At 34.9% G+C, this 18129-nt stretch overlaps 1 protein-coding gene across 1 annotated transcript in view; it reads right to left on the bottom strand.

Annotated features, from left to right (window-relative positions):
* The window catches only part of LOC145247293 (glucagon-like peptide 1 receptor), a 567758-nt gene that overhangs the window by 116249 nt on the left and 433380 nt on the right, over positions 1-18129 (bottom strand). The window contains exon 10 of the mRNA XM_080108912.1: positions 15912-15991. Coding sequence (XP_079965038.1) covers positions 15912-15991 — 80 coding nt within the window. The remainder of the gene's footprint in view (positions 1-15911; positions 15992-18129) is intronic.

The raw sequence follows: 18129 nt of genomic DNA, 5'->3' as shown, positions 1-18129 counted from the left end.
ACACATCTCGTCATCCATCACAGAGTCCCTGCCTTCCTAGAATCTCTTATGCCACTCAAAAACTTGTGCTCGATTTACGAAATATTTCCCCAAAGTAGTTTGAAACATTCCCTACGTTTCTGTGGCGATTTTTCCTAACCTTAAAACACAAGTTTATTGCATATCGTTCTTCTGAAGTGTCCTCGCGTCTGGACTGCATTTTTTTTTTTTTTTTTTTTTTTACAAAGGCATCACCACATTATCAAGGCCCAGAGGCCACTCAAGGATAAGGGTTAAAGAGTGTACAGTAGAAATTGGTCAATATAGTAATCATTAGTAATGAAAATTTGGTAAATTTAATAACTTATATGGAACGGCTCATCAAGAACTTATTTACTTTAGACTTGAACACAACCATATTGTAGTCAGCCGGAAAGCAGGAAAACGGAAGACAATTCCACAGGCGTGCAGTTCTAAGAAAGAAGCTTTGTTCATGGAATCTACGTTTAGGTTTAGGCACAGATAAAGAGTGGGGGAAATTATTGATAGTGTTTACAGCTAGACGAGTGTTTCTTGTGAAAGTTTGGCGAGGGGGGACCATAGATTTAAGCTCAGTTGAACACTTTCCATGAAAATAACGATACATCAGAGACAAACTCGCAACATCTCTTCTGTGAGATAGAGGTTGCAAGGAGGAGAAAAGGACATCTCCTACGAGGCTACGGAGTCTATTTTGAACTCTATCAAGGCAGGACAAGTCCTTTCTAGCAGCTCCTGCCCAGATGTGGCAACAGTATTCCATCCTTGGACGTACCTGGCTCTTATATAGGTAGAGAATAGCATCAGCAGTGAGATATCTACTGGATCGATAGAAAGATCCCACCATTTTTCCAGCGGCCTTGGCAACAGATTTGATATACGTGTTCCATTTAAGATCAGGAGTAATGGTCAAGCCCAGAAGCTTGTCAAAACTTGAGGCCTCCTGAAGACGAGAGCCATTCATTTCAATTGATGACAAATGTGAATTAGAATGTTGATGATGTAAAGAGAGAAGCTTGGTTTTAGATGCATTAAAAGTAACCAGCCACTCCTTTCCCCATTGTACTACGTGCTCAAGATAAGAGGAGAGAGAATTGGAGAGAACTTGGTCGTTTACTGTCTTAGATGTGGTACCATAAATGGTAGTGTCGTCAGCATAAATGTCTACAAATGATGTAAGGATATGATTTGGAAGATCATTAATGTAGATCAGGAAAAGAGTTGGGCCCAGGATGGATCCCTGAGGGACACCGGCATTAATACTGTGAGCTTCTGATTTTTGCCCCTCAACTACTACTCTTATGAACCTATCAGAAAGAAATGATTTAATAATTGAGAAGACTTTTCCAGCTATACCATAGCTAGCGATCTTATGAAGTAAACCTTTATGCCATACCCTATCAAAGGCTTTAGATATGTCAAGAGCAATTGCCCTAGAGAGATTGCCACCGTCGAGAGATTTGCTAATCCTATGCGATATAACTGTAAGGACATCTGCTGTAGATCTAGCAGAACGGAAACCATATTGAGTGTCACTAAGAAGGTTATTTTTGTTGAGATGTTTGATTACTTCTGTATTTAACACAGATTCTAGCAACTTACTCATGACGCACAGGAGACTTATTGGCCTGTACTGAGAGGGGGATGAGCGATCACCTGAATTCTTAAATACAGGGCATACTGATGAGATTTTCCAGGGAGATGGGAAACTATTCTCCTTAAGACAACGTTTAAACAGTTTTGTAAGTATGGGCGCTAATTCAGGTTGAAGTTTTTTGAGTACTATAATTGGAATACCATCAGGGCCAGTTGAAAATTTTTTTTAATTCAACAGCTGTGATAATTAGCCTTTAGTAAGATGTATTTCAATTCCTGCTGTAACTGTTAATTTTAATCTGAAACCATAAAAATTTGTCAGTCATAAGAAATATAGCAATAACATACTGAATTTTCAAGTCTTCGATAATTTTAAATGTCTGTACAAAAATGTCCTAAAACTTATTGAAGGCACTCGTACGCAATGAGTTAATGTAAACATTTGTAGCGTGAATTTTTGAGCGCTCAATTCAGATATTTTTTTATCTATATAGTCTTACTACGTATCACTATATATTTATACGTATTACTATACTAGCAGGGAGACCCGACGTTCTCCGGTATTGCATGATGATGAAACATTTACCCGCCCTTCCATACTTCATCACAATCGATTAAATCGCCTATTTTTAATTAAATGGATAAATTGTGGTGTACCGGGGGGGGGGGATTTACATGCCTCTTCGCAGTGACTTAGCGCACAATACCTCGTATTCTGTATTGCACTGTAGAGAATCTATTGTTGATTTTATGAAACTATCTGTAAATAATGATTTCACTTAAAATTTAAAATGCAAAAGTCAGCTGTTGGGTTCAATTGTGTTCTAACCAGAAACATTCATTTCGGACGCGCCTCTGTTTTATCAAAGAACCAACTCTTTTTACATAATCACTTGAATTAAAGATAAACGTACAAAAATCAAGTATCATGGTTCAATTGTGCTTAAATTTTTTTTATTTCGAACGCGCTCCTATCTTATAAAAGATTCTACAGTTGATTTTATAGTCTGGGTCTTTCTGCTTGTGCGAGGATAAAACTTCTATAATGCACTTGTGATGTTAGGTTGTATAAAAGTGTTTGGTCAAAATCGAACTTTCTTTAATCGGATTTTTTCGAATATCGATTTTCGATACTTATTAGACGCATTCCGATACAAAACCCACGTAAGAACACTCCCAAACACATCAAGTATCCTCGGGTGAAGTTAAAAAAAAATCGATCCAACCATTTAGAGTTCATAGAACAAACTCACGCACACACACACATACACGCAGACGCGCACACACGCGCACACCCTCGTGCCCCCCCACACAGACACACACGCAGACGCACACCCACACACACGCACACCCATATACGCACACGCACACACACGCACACACACGCGCACACACACACGCACATACGCACGCACACTCACATATGCACACACACAGATACACACGAACACGCACACACGCGCAAACACACACGCACGCACACACGCACACAAGCACACACGCGCACGCACACAAGCACCCACACACGCACACACACACGCACACACAAACACGCGCACACACGCACACACGCACACGCGCACACGCACACACGCACAGACACACACACACACGCACACACTCACGTACACACACGCACACACACGCATACACGCACACACACAGCAAAGTTACTTTTATATAATAGATGGCTAGCTAGCTAGATAGTTCGATCGATCGATAGATAGATGGATAGATAGATACATATTAAAAAGTTGCAAGAACATCAAGATGAGAACAGAATTCCGAATAATCTAAAAAAGTCTCGACTCATAACGAATATGTTTTTCATAAATACAAGCCTGTGGGAATGCCTTTGTGATACCAGTATCTTCTAAATGTTTTATGATTTTTTGTTTGCAAGCCTCCAGTTGATCGCATCAAATAATTCCCCAAATACCCGACACTTATACCCGCCTCCTGCTGATATTCGTCTCGAATTCCCCAAATGAGATGCACAGGATATCTTCATAAAGCTACAATCAAACCCAGTCACCTCGAAAACAGAAAGCAGTGCTAATTTTAGAAAAAGATTGTAGGTTATGTCGGTGGATAAGATATCAGCGTTGTCGGCGTGCGGTGTTCGCGTCCTGTTTGGTCTTCCTGCTTAACTGTTTCCTGCAACAGCAAAATGAGACACAAGATGGAAATGGACAACTTATATAAAATCCCTTTCAAGTAAAAAATGTTTGGCTCATTCTACTGCACCAGAGAATTTCTTACTTTTGAAGTTATCTTCTACCTTTGGAAGACAATAATACGCCATAAGATGGAGTACTGTTACCACAGCTGGAGAAGAACTGCCCAGAGCACCCTTTTCTGCTTTGTACATCGAAAGCTTGAGAGTGGTGTCCTTTTCTCCTTTGGATTAATTTTTTCTCACGGAATAGACGTCTATCTTGTTATATCTTATTTTTATGGCACGTGATCAGCTGTAATCCGTTCGTTTTATGTAAAGCATTCACAATAAACACTTGTCTAGCTACAACCACTGTTAATTGTTTCCCGTGCACTCTATCGGTATTTATATGCTTCCCCACAACAACAAAATGTGACATAAGGTCGTTTTTATTGGGAGAGAAACCAGCTCCCCCAAAAGTGTCACACTGGAAGTAGGTAAAAAATGCCCTAGTATAGAAAGGGTCCCCCCCTCCGTTGACCAACGACAAATAAACTATAATGTAGCATCAAAGGAAAATTCAATGAGCAAAGTTCCTTTCCTAGAACTTCCCGTCTATGAAATACGACATCGCGAGGTTGCTTCTCGGCTGACTACATGGTCGTTTTCAAGTCTAATGTAAACAAGTTCTTGTTGAGTAGTCCTCTAAAATTATTAAATTATGCCCAATTTGCACCATTACCGATCATCATGGTGTTGTTTTACCGGCCACCTAATAGTATTCTGACTTTTATCCTTGAGTGGTTTTTGAACCTTGATAAGCTGTGATCTCTCCTAAAACAAAAGTCGTTCTCTCCATGAAGTACAGTAAAAGATGTACGACAAGCGCTTTCGTCTTATTGAGATTAAAGATGAATTCTGTGTCTTTATTTCAACGACAAATCTCATAAAAATTCCTGTCATATCCAGATATATATTGAAGATGCATTAGATGAACATTCAAATATTCAAACTGTATTTTTTACATCGCTTAAGGATTTTAATCCGGGTAAGCGAGTTCGTCGTTATTTAAAATCAACTAAGGAACCATTATTAGTATTTAGGAAACATATACATCCCCTTAAATTAGAGGCTTTTTGGATTCAGATTATAGAAAAGATAAAGACCAAAAAAGTATAACTGGATGCTATTTAAAACTATTAACTGACGGACATATTATCTCATTGAAATCTAAGATAGTGGCACTTTGTATTTGTGAAGCCATATTTGTTGCGTTCTCTCATTCTGCTTGGGAAACGCTATTTCTAAAAGTAACTCTAAGGACTGTTTTAGAACTATAATTAACTAAATACCTTGTAGTAATTAATTGCGATAACCAAGCAAGCACAGTCTTGGCACAGCACCCAGTAATTCGCTGAATATCGGAATATATAGACATTTAATATAACTTTATCTATTCTCTTATATCCATTAAACTGATAATGTGCGTATGTGTGAGGACACTTATCACCCTATATACGCAACGAACTTTTGATCTAAAATGTAAAATTTGGTATATAGGATAATCAGACATGTGGAAAGTTTTAAATTGGTTTTTAACTAGAAAAATAACTGCTAAGGGGTCAAAATTGAAAAATCGGTTCGTGGGCGACGTCAGATTTGTATCTGTTTGTCAACTGTTTCACGAATGCGCATGCGTGAATCGTTCAGCTGACAGATTACGTAAGTTAAGAATAAGTAGGTTTGAAAACACTTTTTACATACGTGTCAAGCTGGCCTAATAGTTATCATGTCTCACTGTCTTTATGTTTTCGTTGTGATGTCAGTTCGAGTGTTGTACATGTCTTGGTTTCCTTCCGTTTTTTCTTTACTATATCTTTCTTAAAGGAAGATTACGTTACGTTTAATACCGGGCAACAGCGGGTACATCTTCTAGTAAAGGATAAAGTAAAGCAAGAGCCTATTATTCTAAACTACGCAGGATCAGAGCAAAACATAGCCTTACAAAACCGGCGACAAAAATCAAACAAAACCGTTTTGTTCTTAAACTTATTTTCATAATCCCAGATAAAAAGTCGAATTCACGCTAATTGGAAACAAAAGATGAAGGAGTGGTCATAGGAAAGACGGAAAATTTCATCCATTTTGTTTTTCAAACATTTTTATTAACATACTAAATAGGTAAAACAATGTTAAAACGTTTACTTCACAAAAATACGTTTTCGGAAATGACTTTAAAAAATTAATGTTATATATAAATGTACTTTTTTGAACAAAATTTAAATTTAAATTGTTTTTCTTTTTACATGCACACCTTTCTATGATATAAATCTCACCTGTCTGTATGCATGTATGCATGTATGTATGTATGTATGTATGTATTTTCCGATTTCCTACTTTCCAGCTGAATACAATTTAATTGTCTTCAAGTTCAACGTAAACAAGTTCTTGATGAACCGTCCCCCTAAGTAATCCAATTTACAAAATTCCCACTACTTATGTTTACTACGCTATAATCACATTGACTAAAGTCTACCCATTAACCCTTATGCTCGAGTGGCCTCCAAGCCTTAATGAGTTGTGATTCCTGTGAAAAAAAAAACCCGTTGCCCGGGTATGTATAGGTTTTATGGCAAGGGTATTGATCAACGGAGGCCTAACAAAACTGGTTCCAAAAAAACATTAACCAACCCCCTAAAAATGTAAATAGCAGCGACTACCTGTGCGAGCGCCAAAAAAAAAAAAAAAAAAAAGAGTTGTAAGCAGGCGGACTCGAACCTGTAACGCCAAGAGGAAAATGAAATTAAGAAACAAGCAAACCCTCTTGTCGCCGCGACCACCGTGACATACAACACCGCCGCTGTTCAAATTAAGGTTAACCATTACAAGGCGTATGATGACTTTGCAAAAATGTCGACGAAAAAAGTGACCCCTCCGAATCGGCCTAGTTGAAGGTGAAATAATTAACGTTTTTGGCCAAATTTTGGATATTTGTCGACTGAACTTTCAAACGATACCAATTTTGTCAGTGTTAGTTGCGTGTGCCGAAAGTTTTAGCGAGACATATATGCATACATACATGGTGATTGCAACGTCTTGTCAGACGAGTGCCACTCCCTCAGACACTTAAAGTCTATGAGCCCAAAAATGTCTTTTTTTTTTAGTCCTACCGGTGAATTCACTCGCTCAAGCAGACATGACACTGAAGACGATCATTGAGATCAATTATTAATCACTTCCAGCATTTACAGCCTCCACGTGTCACAACTTTTCCATCGCCACAAGTCCATTTTTATAGACAAATGCCTGAGGGAGTATCTATACACAGATGATGCCACAGTCTTAGCTTTGTACGACAGCTAAGTCTCTCTCGGTTCAAAATGTTGAGATCCAGCAACAAGCAAGAGCAAGATAGCCAGTAACAAGTTAAACTGCAGACCAGCTTAATGCGGGTACTGGTCTCCCGCTTTATGTTTTTTTTAAATCAGAGATTTGCTTCTCCTAGAACGGTTGCCTTCACCATGGCTTACAGGAGCTCTCTCCACCCCAACACACACATACATACGCACAAACACACACGGTGCTAGTTGGTCGTTGACCCCGAAAAAGGGTTCATTCGCCATTTGGAAGATCTTGTTTTTAATCCTTCAGGGGGGTAGCCACCCTCCTCACCAAGCAAGTCTGGTGACGGAACCACGCATATGCACACACATGCATACATGCGCATGCACAAATATACATACGTGCACATATATGCCTATATTAATTTTTTCCTTATATATTTATTTATATCCCATATATTAATTTCTTTATGTATTCTATTCGTTTGTTTATGTACTTATATGTACACACACATAAACACACACACACACACACACACACACTCATATACACATATATATATATATATATATATATATATATATTATTTTCTAAAAATTATTTGAACCATATCACTTGTTCAAATTAATATTTTCCCTATGATTTTAAGGACTTTATCTGATGAGAAGCCACTAAAAATGCAACAAAGACATAATTTTGTTGACTTGTTCGTTACAAATGAAATATAAAAAAATACAACCGAGGAGAATAGATGTTGGATTTTTGACAGCTATTATGTCACTCTATATATGCCCTGAAAAGACATTCATTGAGCTTGAACTTATCAATTTTATACATAGATGAACTTTTTTAATTTAAAAAAATCTGTTAATTGAAAAGTTTTAGTTCTATACTAGTAGACGTACACGGCGTTGTCCGGTATTAAACGTAACATTAAATTCCTAAAAAAAAAAAAAAAAAAATAGAACATAAAATATTCAATCCTTGTAAGTTAAAAAATACTCGAGCTAACACCGAAACCGTAACCTAAAGATAGAGAGTCAAGTACGATAACCATTAAGCCAGCTAAACAATATCTTTATATAATAATTTCAAACCTACCAATTTTTAGCATAATGTGAAGGATTCTTGCATGCGCAGTCGTGCAACAGTTTGACCAACAAATAAGAATCCGATAACTCTCACGTCACAATTTTCCAATTTTTACGCCTTAGCAGCCCATTTTCAGGATATTATATATATATATATATTAATGAACTCAAAAGGACGTAGTGTTTAACTGATATACGCAATGGTAAACTTCATACTAATATAGATAACAGTATTTATATATAGAAAATTTAATCCCAACCGAATAAAAAAGCTCAGTACACAATAGAGAGTAGAGCTTATTATAAGAGAAAGACAATTAAAACTGTAAGTTGAACTTTACAATCAAAATTTATTGTTCGATTGAATACTCCAAAAAACAATTTACAAAGTCCTTATTCCACAGAGTTTCAAAGAATGCTATTCTTGTTATTCTTCTCATCAGAGGAAATAAAGAAATCAGCAAATTATATTTGTAGCATTAAGTGAAACCGCAATTTATTGTAGTTATAAATTGCCACCTTGATCAACTGGGGAGAATTTTCATGCAAGTTGAAATATTATGCGCGATTTGTTTTGATATATATATTTTTACATGTCCAACATTTTTTCACTTTTTAATGGCAATTTATAGCTACAATAAATTGCGGTTTCACCTAATGCCTTAACTAGCAAATTCTGACATTGCTACAAATATAATTTGCTGATTTCTTTCTGTCCTCTGACGAGAAGAATAATAAGAATAGCATTTTTGAACCTCCGCAGAATAAGGATTTTGTAATATGTTTTTTGGAGTATTCAGTCGAACAATAAATTTTGATTGTAAAGTTTTTCTTACAGTCTTAATTTTCTTTCTGTTATATATATATAATCTTAGGTAATTTTTTTTCTTGCGGTTAAGTAACCATTGAAGTTTAACGAGGTTAATTCGAGAGTGCTCAACAACAAAGTAGAGTATACTTTTTTTATCTATAAGCAGACTTTGCTATCGTATAAGCTGTATCGGCTGAAGAGGTTTCTAGTTACTAGCTGACCGAAATATGATCATAACTGTGTAGCAATATGCTTATGTAAAAACAAACAAATTATATATATATATATATATATATATATATATATATATACTAGCAAAAGTACCCATCGTTGACTGGGTTCAAAAGCAGCCTACAGAAAATGGACTCTGATTTATGAAAGTATGATAGGTTATGAAAAGGAAATATTATAAAGAGATAGCTTCGAATTTGGGAGTATCAAAACCAAAGCAAAATATGATGAAAGTAAAAATAAAATAGATAAACCCCATAATTTATTATACCATACCTGTTCACACTGAAACACTGTTAACAATATACTGTGGATCTATATTAAAAAACCTTGTTAAACTTTGTGACATATTTCCATTCTATGGAGGTCAGGCGCGAACGAACACGCCATAATTTTATTATAGCATATTTTTTCAAACTGAAACATAATTATCAAAGTATACTTATGCAGATAGATATGAAAAGTCTTTATTAAAGTTTGTGCCTATTTCCATTCTATGGAGGCCAGGCGCGAACGCAGACCCCACAATTTTATTATACGATCCTTATTTAAGTTAAAACGTACTTAGCAAAGTATTATTATGTACATCTATATCAAAAACACTTGTAAACGTTTTTTTTTAATTTAATTTTTTTTAATTTCCATACTTTGTGGACGAGGCGCGTACGCAGATCCCACAATTTTAATGAATCATCATTATGCCAGATCAAACATACCCATTCCTGTGTCTTGATGCATCTATCATTATATGTGATCAGTTTTCTATAATAGTCAATCATATAGGAGCCTATTCGTGACCAGACACACACACAGACATTCAGATTTATATTATAGATATATAGTACAGTTAATTTTTTTTTTATTAATCAGTATGATAGCATCTTTGTCAATCTTTGGTAGCGCTTGCAACTAAACTGAATATGAAGTGCCACGTTCGTCACTCGTTTTCATCTTAACACTAGAATGGAATCTGAGAGAATTGGGTATCTCAGGAATTCTCTCCTTCTTTCCGAGGCTTGCATCCTGGGGCAGCGACCAGTCGCTGTGTGAAGGCATTAAGAAAAAGGAAAACATGCAAAGATAGTTTCAAGGCGTATTTGTTATGGTTTCCTAAGATCGACATATCAGTAATGCTATTGAGAAAATGTGAAGTAGTTTTGTTGAAATGTTTTATGATAATTATATTTCAGTGTTCATATCTATGTTTATCGTAGATCAAGGAAAAATGGTTTCATACATACTTATAACACGCGTCATCTGCAATGCAGTTTGTGTGTTCAAAGCGAAAAAAAAAAGGTCCTGAAAATAAAGTTGGAGATTAAATTATTTTAGAAACAAATGACGTCACTAAACAAAATGATGGAACACACAAAAAGAGACAAGCGTATGTACTTTCGTTAAAACTCAAGAAATGGGCAAAATACTCTAGTGTACCAATTTTTCAAAAACAATTTTAAAAAATGTGAAAAAAATTGTTAAAAGTGAAATTTTAACAAATTAGTAACAAGGATTAGTAACAAGAATTAGTACCAAGAATTAGTATCAAGAATTAGTACCAAGAATTAGTACCAAGAATTGGTACCAATTCTTGGTACCAATTCTTGGTACCAAGAATTAGTACCAAAAATTGGTAACAAAAATTGGTAACAAGAAATGCGAATATTTTTTGGCAAAACTTGAGAAACAATTGTGGAATTTTGGTTGCTAATTTAGATTGGTACTTATGTTGATAAACTAAAATGAAGAAAACCTTTTATCGCGTTCCTACTTGTCATGGAATGGAGATGGTATATTTCCCAAATCACAAAAAAATGATCTAGTATTTTTTTGTTTTTTCGAAAAAAAATTGCTGTGATAAATGAAGGCCGTAGCCATTATAAGATTCTTCTAAATTTTTTATCTCATATAAAATATAACTTCTAAAATAATGTGTCCATTATTTGAAAATTTTATCTTCTGAAAAATAAAAATAATTAAAATACACGTTATGCTTTGGTTTTAAATCGTACGTTTCGGTTTTTATTCCGACATTATCAAATAAAAAAAAATTGAAATGAAAGTCGGTTGTCTGCCCTTGATTCCTTTGTGGACGCTGCTTTTACTCCCGTATTGAAACAATAAATTTCGATTCCCTTTGAATAAAAAAAGACTACTTGATCAAATTACGTGATTTTTTGAATATTTCATCTTCATTCCGTGACTGGCACGAAGATCATACAGACTTTTCTGTATTTTCTTTTTAATTGCCGCCATAAATGCCAATCTGAATAAGCACCGGATTTTGTTAGCATTCGTATTCGTCTGCAGTAAAATCGAACAGAGCATGCGCGTTTGTGCAATGTTCGTTTTTGTCTGCATTAAATGTGTTAAAGCGCTTTTTACAGTCGTAAATGTGAAGAAAAAGAAAATGGCGGCAATTGAAACCAGTCAGAGGAAACACTGGATCGTAAAGTTTTTAACATCGTAAAAAAATACTTGTTGGCGAGAATTTTAAATGTGATATTTGTTCGAAACGGACACTTCTAAACATCGCATTTTAAAAGGTAAATCTTCAGTTGGTATACAGCGCAGATTTACCAAATAAATATTACAAAATAAATCGAATCAAATAAATATTAAATATAATTTATTATTATAAATAATAATCAATCTCGAACTCATTGCTTATATTTGAATAAGATTTCGAAACTTTTGAAAGCCAAATAAACCTTGCCACTTTTTAAAAATAATTTATTTGTTTACTTTAAAATCTTGAATTTTCGATGCAATCCTAAATAATAGACACTACTCTCTATGTTTTCCTATTGATAATGAGATACAGGGTAAAACGATTAAATTGTTGCCCTAAAAAATACATGATTCCATTTCCATTTGATGAAACAGGCTTTTTTTTTTTGTTGCAGACCAACTGCTAATTGACCAGTTGTGTACAAATCCCAAGAGCAACAAGAACCTTCTATCATGCCTGAAAGTGACACGATATTCAACGAGCGAGATTGGAGATGAGACGTTGTACAACTCATGCTCTCTACCGATCCAGTTTATGAAAACAAGACCATTGTCAGCACCCTAAAAATGCAATTCTGTACGGTTCAGCGCTTGAAGGCACAGCTCACGAAGTTTCCGGCCACGCTTATGGTCTTTGGTGTGGTTTCAAGTGAGTGCTACATCCTGCCATCTCACATCTTCGAAGTCGATTTGAAAGTCAAGACCAAAGTGTACCTGGATGTGCTGAGGAGTGTGGCGATCCCCTGGTACAATTAGGTGGCCGCTGGCAGACCCTAGTTGTAGCAGCAGGACTCGGCACCGTACCATAAGGTCAAAGAGATCCAAGTTTGGTTTCTCTCACTGCCCCCCCCTCCTCTCTCAACCTGAACCCGTTGGACTACTTCATTTGGTCATACTTTAAGAACATCGCAAACATGAATAAAGCTCACCTTATCGCCGCCATCTGCCGAGTATTCGCCGAGCCTCTAGTAGAGCTTGTGGAAATAGCATGCTCCTAGTTCGCGTCCATATCAAGGCGGTGGTTGAGATTGAAGGCGGCTACATTGATTAGATGTCAGTTCTACTACATAATCAAGTTACCTGAATTGACATTTGCAATAAAAGCTTTAAAATAAAGCTGAAATGTTTTTTGTTTTACGGTAAGAAATGTATCGTTCCATCCTAGATTATTCTCTTCTTAATAGAAATTCATTCGGTGGTGTTATCGCTTTAAGTTCAAATATAGATATATAAGATTTTTTAATCTTATATACCCCAAACAAGCCATATTGCCAATTAAAACGTAAGGTGGTACTATTTTATACTATGCCTACCGATGGATTATGTAGGGAGTTGAGTAGCAATTTGTGTTCTTATTACATTTATTTTTGCATATAAGTACAATCAGCTTAACCATATTACTTTTCATGCTCGCATTTTTCTTTTGTAATCCATGATTTTTCTAGGCTTCCAATAAATGCACTTGTTCTTTGTTTAATTTCAGTCTTATTTTTTTACTCCCATAAACGCATATGTAATAACAATATACAGCACTCGTCTGCTTTCAATAAAATCCCTAATTATTTCCCTTTCATGATTTCATTAATGAATTAGTAGCAACCGTAGTCGCTGAAGCGACGTGGTTGCTATGAAAACCAGTCATAAAAAGCGTCGCTCACCTCATTATATTTTTTTAACGATTTTGAACACCAGAAAATTTCATAACTTTTGTTTTACTGAACGGAAATTGTAATTTTTTTCACAATATAGCTGAGAAGGTGATCCATAAACTATACCAAATGTTTGAAATTTTGTCAAAAAATGAGTGAGAGGTAAAGCTTTAAAACGACTAAAACTGCCACTTAACCATATGTTAGAACACGGTAATGTTTGAATGGTATATATATATATATATATATATATACTCCTATGAATTTGTGTTTCGTTGAATTGAATTTATCGGCAAACGATCTAGCTAATTTGCATATTCTTTTAAACATTCATTTTAATTAATTCCCTATTAGCTTTTTTTTCGGTTTTCTTATGGGATGATCATTAGTTAACTATTACGTGTAATTATATTCATAAAGATATTCTACATGATTTATACTTGCGTAATATTTGCGTAAAAAGCTTATATCAAACAGAAACACCTTCTTTACGTATATAATTTTTGTTTGAGAAATTTGTGTCCTAACAAACTCTTCTGTCAGTTTTTGGTCTACAGACATGGAGCTTTATATATAGGGTATTCGTGGAAAATCGGTGCAAAAGTGTAAATATTAAAAAAAAAAAATGGAATTTGCCAGGTGAAGGTCGAACGACGGCATTGCGAATATGCATAGTTATTGATTTATGTTTGGCCCTGCAACAAAAATGTTTTCACAGGCCAATCATTAACGCCAAAGAAAAAAGTAAATCATCAGCTAAACGTTTTGGTTTCGATTCTGGGTTGCGTCGCACGAATCATTTTTTTTACACATTTTAAATCATTACTATATATTGGGTCCAATATCTATCTATCTAACTAACTAACTATATATATATATATATATATATATATATATATATATATATATATATATATAAAGTAAACGTGTGTTTGTGTGTGTGTCTGTGTGTATGTGTGTGTGTCTGTGTGTCTGTGTACATTTCCCTACGTAATAACTCTGTCAATGTTTAGTCTACAGACTCGAATTTTGATATACAGGATACTGAGATTTGGGAAAATCGATGTGATCGTTTTTTGGCCAGAAATTTGGCGATTAATGTGTGAAAGTTCAACGATTTGACCTTTGAGAACTCTACCAAACGCCTCTGACAATTTTGGGTCTACGCACTTGAAATTTTAGATATAGGTTCCTTGAACATGGATCTAACTTAATAACTTGATTAGAGCCCAAAACAGTACATTTTAAGGGGTCATAATAGGGGTCAAAATTTAAAAAAAGTTGACCTCTGCGGTCTCTTCCAAATTACTCAGACAATTTCTGGTCTAAATATTTGAAATTTTACATAAAGGGTGTTCAGAGATAGGGCAAACATTTTCATCAGTTTGGGTCGAAAATTTTTAGTTACCAATATATAAATGTATGTATGAATGTATGTCTGTTTGCATGTCTGCCTTAAACTTTCAATAGGGGCGACGGATTTTACCAAGATCAGTATCGTTTTAATGTTCGACCTTTCATACGACAAATACCGAAAAATTGGCTAAAAACATTAATTTCTTCCCCTTCAACTAGGCACTTTTCTACAGGGGGGGGTCACTTTTTTCGCCGATATTTTTGAAAGTTATCCTCTCCTTTAGATCGACTAGCCTTAATTTAAAAAAATGTCGCTTCCGGTTTGGCGGTGGTCGTAACAGCATAAACGTTAGGTTTTACCCCGTTCTTTTCCTTCTTTGCAGTACGGGTTCGAACCTGCTTTCCTACTACCACTTTCTATCTTTTTGCTCAACATACAAATCCAAACACCCGGGCAACGCCGGGCTGAAATGCTAGTATATCTATAAAAGTGAACGTATCTGCGTATCTGTGTGTCTGTGTGTCTGTCTGTGTGTGTAAATTTCCCTACGCTATAACTCTGTCAATTTTGAGTCTACAGACTCTAAATTTGATATACAGGGTACTGAGATTTGGGAAAATCGATGTAATCGGTTTTCGGCCAGAAATTTGGCTTTTAAAGGGAAAAGTTCAACGATTTGACTTTTGAGAACTTTACCAATCTCCCCCGACAATTTGGAGTCTAAAAACTTGAAATGTTAGATATAAGTTCCTCGGACATGGATCTAACATAATAACTTGATTTGAGCCCAAAACAATAAATGTTAAGGGGTCATAATTGGGATCAAAGTTTAAAAAATTTACCGCTTTCTTTTTTTGGTCAACATACATCTCAAAACACCCGGGCAACGCCAGGCTGAAATGCTAGTATAATAAAAAATAATCATATTTAAGCATATTTTACGACCGAGCAATACCGGGCGGCCTGCTAGTATATATCATTATGTATAGTTTTGATGGTTCACATTATTTTTTTAATGATGTTCTAACTAATGAGTATGCATAAAGGTATTGTTTACGGCTGGTTTCAGTTCGTACAAGGTAACATAAACCTTTTCAAACACACAAACACGTAATTAATTGAAATAAACCAGGAATATACTTACCCTCACCTGGCAGTCCGATTTTTCATACGCGCTTGCGTTCTTTTGAACAAAATGCAGATATTGTCAATAAAAAACACGAAATTTATCTGCAATATAAATATAAGCCAGCATAAAAAAACAGTCCATCTCTCTAAGATCTCAATTCAAACAATAGGAAAGTCTAAAGTGTTATATACGTACACATATAATCGATAGTTTATCTAAGAACAATAATTAATGTATTAACTGACTATTGTACTCAGTATCATAATTAGCAATCACATCTATAATACAAATCTCACCTGTTTGTTTAAATGTATGTATGTATGTATGTATGTATGTATGTATGTCTGCCTTAAGCTTTCGACAGAGGCGACGGATTTTCACGAGATCTGTAACGTTTTGAAACTTGACCCTTCCGACGACAAATATCGAACAAGTGGCTAAAATTTCTTCAGCTTCAACTAAGCACTTTCTACAGTGAGGGATCGCTTTTTTCGATTCACTAGCCTTAATTTAAACATTCATCACTTCTGATTTCCCATTGGCCGCAACAGCAAAGACGTCAGATTTTTTCACGTTCTTTCCCTCCTTCGCGGTACGGGTTCGAGCCTGACTACTTACTACCACTTTTTTTTTTTTTTGCTCAACACCCACATTCAAACACCCGGGCAACGCCGGGCACCGAGGCTAGTACCATATAAAATAATCAATATTTATGGCCCTCGTCTTGGGAAAACGTCATGTTTTGACAAGCTTCTAGGCTTGACCTTTACTCATGATCTGAAATGGAACACGTACATCAAATCTGTTGCCAATGTTGCTGGAAAAATGATGGGATCCTTCTACCGCTCCAGTAGATATGTCACTGTTGATGCAATTCTCTATTCATATAAAAGCCAAGTACGTCCAAGGATGAAGTACCGTTGAAACCTCTGGCCAGGGGCTTCTAAAAAATCGCTCGTTTTGATTGTACCACTCTCGTCTCTAAAAATCTTAATCATTTTGAGTTGAAAAATAGGCTTTATTTTTAGAAAGGCCTTCGTATGTTTGTATGGAACAATATTACATTTCTATAATTAACATTATACGTCACCAATATAGTCAGCAACAAAGATTACCAATATAATCAATAACACAATTTATTCCTATGAGTGTATTACGCCTTACTACTATCATCCATATAATACTTACGACTGTAATAAATATTATGCCTAACTATTATAACCAATGTTATAAACTAAAATAGTAATAAATATGACACATTTATATTGCTATAGCTTTACTAAAATCAATATTATAAATGAATACAACTTCCAATAATATTATTGTAATAAGCATTATAACTTACTACTAAAATCACTTACACTTTGACATTATAATATTTTTCTCACAATTATAATAAATACTAAACCATTATAACCACTATTACGTCTTATCAGTTTAACCGATTTTATGACTAATCTCTATAATCCAAAATATACTCTACTAGCATCATAAATTTCATACATTTACCACTATAAAAATAAATATATCTTTGTTATACAAACTTTGTATTGTAAAAGTATTATACATTAACATAATAATCAACATAATCTAATATATAAAAAAGCACTCCGTCTGTCTGTCCATCCGTCTGTCTTTCTGTCTGTCACCATATTTTCAAACTCTATCTCAACATTGAAAAAAATTCGTTATACATTTTGCACATTCATCTTAGTTTATTTTTAATTAGCACATATGCGTGTCACGTTGGTACAGTAGTAACGTCACCAGGTTTGAATGCTACAGCTTCGCTTTCGGTTTCGATTCTAGGTGATCGCACCCAAATATTTTTTGTTTTTACTTTTGAAATCAAAACGCTATTATAATACTATATACGAAAGCTGGACAAATTAAAATATCATATTTAAACGCATTTTACGACCGGGCAAAACCGGGAGCCCCCCACCGCTAGTAACTTACTAGTATAATCAATATAGTTAGCACTCTAATAAAATATACCTTATCATTATAATCAATATACCTGAAAATTTTAATAAATAATATAGATTAACAAAATAAATACAATTGCACATTAGCAGTGAAATAAATATTATAAATTAGCACAATAAACACAACTCTAAAAATGAATATATCTTAGTATTATAATCAATACTTAACTTTAGTATCATAAAAGATGCAAAAACATTATCCATTAATATTATAATCAACATAATAAATTATTAGTATAATCAATATTGAA

The sequence above is a fragment of the Euprymna scolopes genome, chromosome 25 (genome assembly GCF_053919585.1).
Source record: "Euprymna scolopes isolate OS-2025 chromosome 25, ASM5391958v1, whole genome shotgun sequence".
Taxonomy (NCBI): Eukaryota; Metazoa; Mollusca; class Cephalopoda; order Sepiida; family Sepiolidae; genus Euprymna; species Euprymna scolopes.
Note: the sequence above shows the minus strand (reverse complement) of the source record. Positions and strands in the feature narration are given on the sequence as shown.